Below are 8597 nucleotides of genomic sequence, written 5' to 3'. Positions count from 1 at the left end.
ACTATTAAATGGCAATAATGAGTAACTAAAATTGCAATATTATTTAGGTACTTGTTACTTGAAACGTCAGTATTCCAAAACAAGAGGACATTTTTTAAATATCGATGTTCTTGTAACGATTGTTAGATACCGATATATCCACTATCGATACAGATTATAAGGCCGATATATCGATTTTGCTACTATAAAAAATATTTGCAAGGGAGATAAAAAAAAGTGACCTCCCTTTTTTTATTTTGGCTGGCAGTTGTAAAAAAAATCACCGCTATTTTATAACCTTTTTGTAATATAGTTGATAATTTAATTAGTTTTTTTTTCAATTGTTGTTTTGGTTCTAATATTGAAATTTAGAAATCGATGCTAGATTTGGAATTTGATGGATATTTTTCAAAAATATGTAGCCGCCATCCATATTATCATTGGACAGTGGATATAAATATTCAAAAGGCACTGATTCTGTACGGAACAATCAGCAGTCAGCAGCACGTAAACGAATTTTATTGGTTATCTTGTTTACATTTTGGATTATTAGTTATTTTGAACACGTCAAGCAAGAAATGAATTAATTTCAACTGTTTAATCATAATTAGATGTCTCTAAATTGATTCACCTATTGACAAGCAACAGTACAGTTCAAAAGTTCATTGAAATTCAACTAGGCTTTTGAATCATGAAGTGCTCATCAATATTTTTTATCTTGGTAGTTCTCTGCGTGATCAAAACATTTGATTGCAAAGATAATAGTGCAAGTGCTGCGAAAAAGAAACTACAAATTGGGATCAAGAAAAGAGTAGACTGTTCACAGAGTGCCAAGACCAAGAAGGGGGACTTTTTGCATATGCACTATGTTGTAAGTTTTATACCGGTAGCCTAACAATATGTTTTCCTTTTATAATTTTAGTATAAGTGTACGTTTAGTGCCAAAATACCTGTCATCAAATTTTTGGTTGGGATCGATTTAGTGTGTTATTTTGAGAACAAAATCACAAAAATTAATGGCATATTTTAGAAATGTAACTCAAGCAATATCCATTGATCCATTAATTTTTTGGTTACCAAGTTTGAAAGCAAAACATTTTCGGCATCCATAATCATCAATTGGCGGTATGGTACTTGCACAGTATACATACAGTATGGAAACTTGGCTAGTACCCTGACGCAAAAATCCGTCATCTTGTTAGGAAGCGTACAAGCGCCATCTTGAAGGAATGAACGGAAAAATTGCAATCATGCATCAAAATGTCCAGCATTTGCCATCACGGTTAGATCTGTTGAAAATTAATTTAGAAGAGATAAGACCGGATATTCTAGGTATGTCTGAACATAAGATGTCAGAAGGTGAATCAGCATTGTTGAATATACCCAATTATAAGATTATCTCTAAATATTGTAGATGTAATAAGGTGGGGGGTGGAGTCATGATTCTTGTGAATAAAGAGAGAGATTTAAAAAGTAAAAGTTTAAATCTACCAGCAATTAACTTAATCGCTAAGGAAAAAGAGTTTGAGTGCTGTGTTTCAGAATTTTCTATTGATAATAATTTCTCCTTTGTTTTGGCATGCTTGTATAGGACGCCACAGCACTGCTTTTTAGATCCTTTTTTAGATAAGTTGGAAATTTTACTAGAAATATTATGCAGGAAGTTTAAAAATGTTGTATTGGTAGGTGATTTAAATATCAATGTTTTGGAAAAAATTACTACTTATCATAAGTTGAATAACGTGCTGAAAATTTTCAATATGACCTATAAGATTGATTTTGCCACAAGAATTACTGAAACCTCTGAAACTGCAATAGACAATTGTATAACAAATATCGATGATAATAATATAAAAGTGTCTGGTATTATTACTCACATTTCTGATCATGACGCTCAGCTATTTGAAATTAGGAATATCAACAGACCAAAAAATAAAAAATTAAGAAAACTTAGCCGTAAGTTTGATGATTGCAATTTGAAAATTCTTATAAGAGATTTACAGGAACGTAATTGGATAGAGGTTTACCAATCGGTAGTGAATGAGAAATATGATACTTATATTTCTATTTTTAAATACTTTTTTGATATTAATTTCCCAAAACGCTTCAGAGATGTGAAATGTCATAAAGGAGTGTCATGCACTGATGTTGTAGACAGAAGAGATGAACTGGTCAAACTTGAGACAGAATATAGAATTACTAAGAGCGAGGATGTTAAACTTCAAATTATTAATAAGAAAAATGCTCTGAGACACCTTATTAACGTAAATAAACAGAGATTTTTCGATAAAAAAGTCACAAGCCAGTAATAAAAGTAAAGTAACTTGGAGTATGATTAATGCTGAGGTTGGCAAAAACACAACTAATTTTTCTAATATTAGTAGTATTCTGAATGAAGGAGATCTTGTAACCGACCCCTACAACATATGTAATGTTTTCAATAACTTTTTTACAAGGGCAGTTGAAACCCTTGTAGTACCAAATATTCCAAACAGCTCTAGTCTGTTAAGTACACTCAATATACAAAATAATAATCATTTCTCCTCAAGATTCAGATTCATACAGATTTCATCACATGAATTAGCAAAAATTATAATGACTTTTGAAAGTAAATTCTCTTCTGGACCTGATGACATTCCAATGGCGATAATAAAAAAAGTTCTACCCACAATTATTAAGCCGTTGACTCATGTAATTAATTAATTTGAAGCGCCGCATTGTAAAAAAGTACCTATTGATGGTAGGTTTGGATCACTTTAATGATCCACATGAATTGATCTCGTTCACTGCCACGAGCCAATCAGAAGACCAGGATTGGAACTTCCCAAGGTCACGTGACGTGTCTAGTATTTGCGTCATGTAAAAGGCATTGGTTAGATAGGCTTTTGATTACAAGTTTCCATTCTGTACTTATTCTGTGGTACCGGCCTTAAGCCATAACTTATTTTCCATAAATATTAATGCAATATATTTTTCTCTGGCCACTCCTGTGTTTTGGATGGACACGTTTTTCGTAGGTCCCGGCTAAAAAGCAGTCGTTAGGTCATGTCAGAGGCGCTGAAATTGATCGGTTGCAACCTGAAAACTCTTAGACACTAGACATGAGCCAGCCAGGTCACTTGATATTTAAAAATGTCCATAAATAAATATGATTAAAATAATTTTCATGGTCAAAGAACCGACAGTTCCAATACAATATCTAAAGTTTACTCAGTTACTTGAACTTATTTTTATAATTACCTTGAAATTGGCTTACAACCATCTTCTTCATTTCAGGGTAAGCTAGAAGATGGCACAGAATTTGATAACAGCTACAAGAGAGATCAGCCATTAACATTTACTATTGGGTCAGGACAAGTGATAAGGGGCTGGGATCAAGGGCTTATGGGGTGAGTACTGTAGCCTACTAAATAATATTTAAATTACAATATATTATATTGTATTAGGTATAAGATTGAATTGAGTCTAGATCTCTAGGTTGACCAAATCATAAATTACCCAATCCTGTACGTATTTATAAATTCTGTTCTTATATCAATGACTGCATTTTGTTGGGTGCTACTTCGCAATTTTGTTGGGCGCAAAACTAGTCACCCTAGGTAGACAGTCGGTCTGAAAGGCTACAGATACAGTCAAGTTGATGTTGATCCCTAGTCTTTTGGTTTGGGGGCCCATGGTGGTGCGGCAGGTAAAAGGAAGCCAACGGCGATGCCTCACCTTTTGTATTCCTAATTACAAATTACGGCTTGCTAGACCGTAATACCAATACAGTTATTTATTGCTATGAAGTAGTAAAGAAGCGCCTTGAAGCTGTGGAAGGGTTAAATCATAGCCACCTCTAATACAAGGCCCCGGCCTACGATATTGCAACGTCGCAGTGTAGGCCTAGAATCTAGTACATCTATTATCTAGGCCTACGCTGCGACGTTGCAATATCGTAGGCCGGGGCCTTATATTAGAGATGGCTATGGTTAAATCCATCAACCTATACTCCGAACAAAATTATTACTTTTGACTTGTAGGAATATGCGGTGCCGAGAAATGGAGGGAGGTCAGCCAACTAAAGTCATAGGTAGAAGCGCAGTTGCCAATTTATCGATTTGACTCAGTCGACTTGATGCTTTCAGAGAGGAAACTTCATAAGATGAGTGCTTGAATACTCACTAAAAATGAGAGAATTCTGACCGGTTCAGAACGTTAACATCGCCGCCGCTGTATCCTTACCACTGTTTGCCTTCTCTGCTGCGCATGTCCCTCCAAGTGAAAAGTAATTTTGTACGGAGTATAGGGATCAACTTCTTGGAGTGAGTTTTACTCTCTAAAGAGATTCACTTTGAACTATCAGCATCCCTTATAAATTAATAATATTCATGCTTCTCATTCAAAGAATGCTGACTGAAGAGAATTTCACTTTTTACTATGGAGATGAAACAATAATATTGTTCTTTTACAAATCTGAAATTCACGTAGTGAATATCCATTATTCTAACATTTATGAACAATTCATCATCCTTTTTTGAATATTTGCTCTCGAAAGACTAATACGTTTCAATTTTGTTTTCAGTATGTGCGAAGGCGAGAAACGGAAACTAGTGATCCCCCCTGATTTAGGGTACGGGTCTTCAGGAGCCCCTCCCAAAATCCCAGGTGACTCAGTGCTGATTTTTGAGGTGGATCTTGTGAAAATTGAAAGGAGAGACGAACTTTAGATTGAACTTTTTCCCTTCAACGATATGTGTGTGTGTTTTTTGATACAACATTCTATCAAAACTATAAATACTACAATAAATTATTACTAATACTTATCATATGTAATCAGCTATTACTTCCAAATAAGCTATAGTAAACATATTAGTATTATATAGATGATGAGGATTTCATGCCACTCAATCTAGATATGAACATTGAACTGATTATAAGGAGTGGAAATTAATTTATTAGAAACTCCGCTGAGGGTGATTGTCTTGGTATTTCGATTGATATGAAGAATTCGCACAACATGTTTATATATCTGTTCAAAATTAGTAGAGATTTTATGCAATTCATGACTGAGTATAATAATCTACTATTATCATTACATTCCTAGTCAATCATTACAATAATCCAAGAATTGGTCAATAAGCAGTAATGAATAAGTTAGTACGAATCTGTAGGTGTCATCTTGTCATTTCATTGAATACTGTACTCATTCATCACAAAATAAAGTCATCATAGAATTTAATTTGTTACAAATTATTGTCCTTGAGACTTTCCATTTCTAACTGAACTAGATTACAATGAATTATTCTTGAGCAGTTCTTAGCCAAGCAAGATTTGGTTCCTTCGGGCAACATCAAACCAGGGGCCTGTTTCACAAAGGTACAAGTAGGTTACAAATCTTGTTTCCAAACATGGTTTTGGAGAACAGCTGATTACAAGCGTTTCACAAAAGCAGAATTGTAAACTTGTAGTTACAATGAATTTCTACAAGTTTACAAGTGAATTGCTTGTTACGAACAAGTGATTTTGACTGTTTCACAAAGATTTTCATTATAGCCAACAATTTTTGTCAAAATTACTTGTTCGTAACTATGAAATTTTTACCGAAGTGGAAAGCTACGTAGAGGTTTTAAAAGTGATCATTACAATTATTTAAAATATTCTATGATTATTTATAATATAAAAAATGCCCTATATCCCTCTATAATTCATTATTTTGGAAATACAGGGTGAGTCATATTGAACTTTCCGGTTTTGGAAGGTCGTTGCACGAAGAAGGAAAGGAGTAGAAGGGTGGGGATGGTGTCATTAGACGCGCCATGACATGCAGTTTTAGTGTGAGCAATGGCTTGGTCGGGACAACATCGTGCGTTCTTAGTTGAAGAGATTATTAAAAATGGCGGCTCCGTGATCACCTACTGTGTAGGTAACAAATCCAGCAATCAATGAAGTAGACTTTACAGAAAAATTAAGTATATTGCTTTCAAATAATTTCAGAGTAATTATTAAAAAAGAACAAGTAATCTTTTTAAATCATGAAAAAGGAAATTATCATCAATATAGGTTATGTTTACTATTGGAGCACTTGTAAAATTGTAAACTTGAAGATCATATATTTTTGTGAAACGTGAGTACTTGTAAACTTGTAACTACAAGTACTTGTCCGTAACTATGGTTGATAACAATGCTTGTACCTTTGTGAAATAGGCCCCATGACACAATTGGGAAAAATGCATATAGAAAATGTGGGGATGTGTCTGGTGTGACATGGTCTCACCTAATCCAATGCTCAAGCCTTCCCACTCGGTCGGAGCGGCCATTTCGTTTGTTCGTATGACAACTTGAAAAACAATAGCAGGAACCAGACAGATTATAATAGATGGTTGCTGGGTAATCAAAGCATACTTGGTGGAGAACGTTCTCAGGAATGGTTTTTAAATATCGCCTCAGTCTCAACTAAATGAATGTCATAAAAATAAGGATATTCAAAATAAAACATAACAATATGTTTGTTTTCATAGTCATAGCTAGTAGATAGAGTTTCATTAACGTATGTCTTCTATCAAAGAGCAGAGACTAAGTAGAGAAATTCACTAATATTTCATGACAAGCTCCAATAAGTAATATTAGCTTCTCTGTATATTCTTATACGTTTTATAATAGAAACCCATAAGCTTCAGGAAAATTGTTCTAGGAGTCTTGAACAAAACAGGAATAGATAGATGATAATAGGATATGCACTCAGACTAAAACACTCACTTTTCTTTACACACACATCGGATCGATCTATGATCTTATGGAAGTAGACGGTATGAAATCTGCTAACTTCTACGAGGCGTGATTATAAGCTTGTCTAGTGTCTGAATACCAGCCTACTGTCAGCTATTTTAGCTTTTCAAAGGTTTAAATCATTGTTTCAAAATAGGCACCTGACGTCAAATTAACCTTTTTTTCTAGTTAAGGCGACCGCACACAGTAACAGACAGATGGAGGAACAATTCGTGTTTGAATGTTGCAACGCACACAGACCGTCTGTCAGCATCATATGCTCACGTTTGATTTTTTACTCCGTCTGTTGCTGCTGTGTGCGTTCGACTTAAAAGTAGATTCAAACATATCAATCAGTATCAGTGTATGTGTCCAGAACAGTTAAAATATGTTGCGCATGCAACATGGGCATAGTCATATACTCTAATGGGAATACTCGTATTCCCACTCAGCTCAGCTGAGAGAGTATCCATGAATAGTCCCATTGGAACTTATGGGAAAAATATTCTTGCTATACGAGACACGTTCACTGATATTTGGGAATCCGACCTTTACTTGTACCGAATAGACTCTACTTGAGTTAGGCTAGCTTCACACGCATTCGGTTCGGTTCGTTACCGAAAATTAATGAGGCTTTCATACATGTCAGGTTCTAATTAGGTATTTTCTTCTCAAACACAGTTGTGTTTGGATTTTTACAGTTCATGCTGGTATATTTGAATATAACAGCTGGTGTTGAAAGTAAGGTGTTATTTCTTGAACAACAAAATTTTAAAGTTAGTTAAAAATTGTGAATTATTTGAACAGTTTCTTTTTGATTATGTTAATTTTGGATGTTCAGAGAGATTATTTTTTTAAATTGAAAATTTGCTCCTTGTTTTAACACATGGTAGGCTATATAAACTTCATCTCTTCTCACCATTGATGAAATCATTTAATATTCGTGGGAAAATGAAAAAAAATTCTCCCTGAGTTTTAATATTTATATCTTTTATTTTTTTAGCAAACTATTCATTGAGAAAAATGTTTCTGTGAACTAACAGAAATGAATCGACCATATGATTTTGACTTGGAAAATTTTGAAACTGATAATCACGATATCAGGTTAAAATAAAAACATAAAAAGGCAAGCGTGTGTAAAAGACTTTGTTTTTTCCTGTTTCCCTAGCAACGAATTCGAATATGATGAAACCTATTCGTGTCAAGGGGGCGTTCGGTGCTATGCGGTTGCTATTCGGTACCGAATTCAAACCAAATCATCGTTTCACACTTATCGGCATTTGCCGAAAACGAAACGAACCGAACCGAAAGTGTGTGAAAGTAGCCTCTCGCTAGCAACGAATTGAAACCTGATGGAATTTATTAGAGTCAAGTGAGCGTTCGGTTCTATGCGGTTTCTATTCGGTTCCGAATTCAAACCGAATTACCGTTTCACACTTGTCGGAATTTGCCGAAAACGAACAGAAAACAAAACGAACCGAATGAGTGTGAAACTAGCCTAAAGTGAATAACTTGATTCGACTATTAAACTAGTAAATAACTTGAGTATACTCATAAACTATAGTGAGGTGAGGTCCACGTTTTAATGGCAGTGTTTGAGTAGCAATGGTATAAATTGCTATCCTTGTCTATCATTCAACAAAGCAAATAGCGCTATCTCTTTCTCGCTTTGCTCTGTTGCCAGATCGTCTTTAACAATGTAGAATTAATAATTGATTAACAAAATATTTCATCTTTAATCATGAATCATGAAAATTCATTATGAAATTATTGAAAAATATAATCTATTGCTTAATAAAATATAATTGATTATTTTAAACGAGAATGAACAGTTAATATCACATCAATAAACCTGTATCAGCTACCTATAG

General features: G+C 34.3%; 1 protein-coding gene across 1 annotated transcript; it reads left to right on the top strand.

The window, feature by feature from the left end:
• Positions 1-201: 201 nt before the first annotated feature.
• Positions 202-5200, top strand: LOC111048031 (peptidyl-prolyl cis-trans isomerase FKBP2). The gene is made up of 3 exons (XM_022333874.2): positions 202-850; positions 3256-3368; positions 4544-5200. Exons 1-3 carry the CDS (start codon positions 671-673, stop codon positions 4686-4688), a joined length of 438 nt encoding a protein of 145 aa, XP_022189566.2. The 5' UTR covers positions 202-670; the 3' UTR covers positions 4689-5200.
• The last annotated feature ends 3397 nt before the right edge of the window (positions 5201-8597 follow it).

This window comes from Nilaparvata lugens, chromosome 7 (assembly GCF_014356525.2).
Source record: "Nilaparvata lugens isolate BPH chromosome 7, ASM1435652v1, whole genome shotgun sequence".
Lineage (NCBI taxonomy): Eukaryota > Metazoa > Arthropoda > Insecta > Hemiptera > Delphacidae > Nilaparvata > Nilaparvata lugens.
This window is presented reverse-complemented; position numbering and strand designations above follow the sequence as displayed.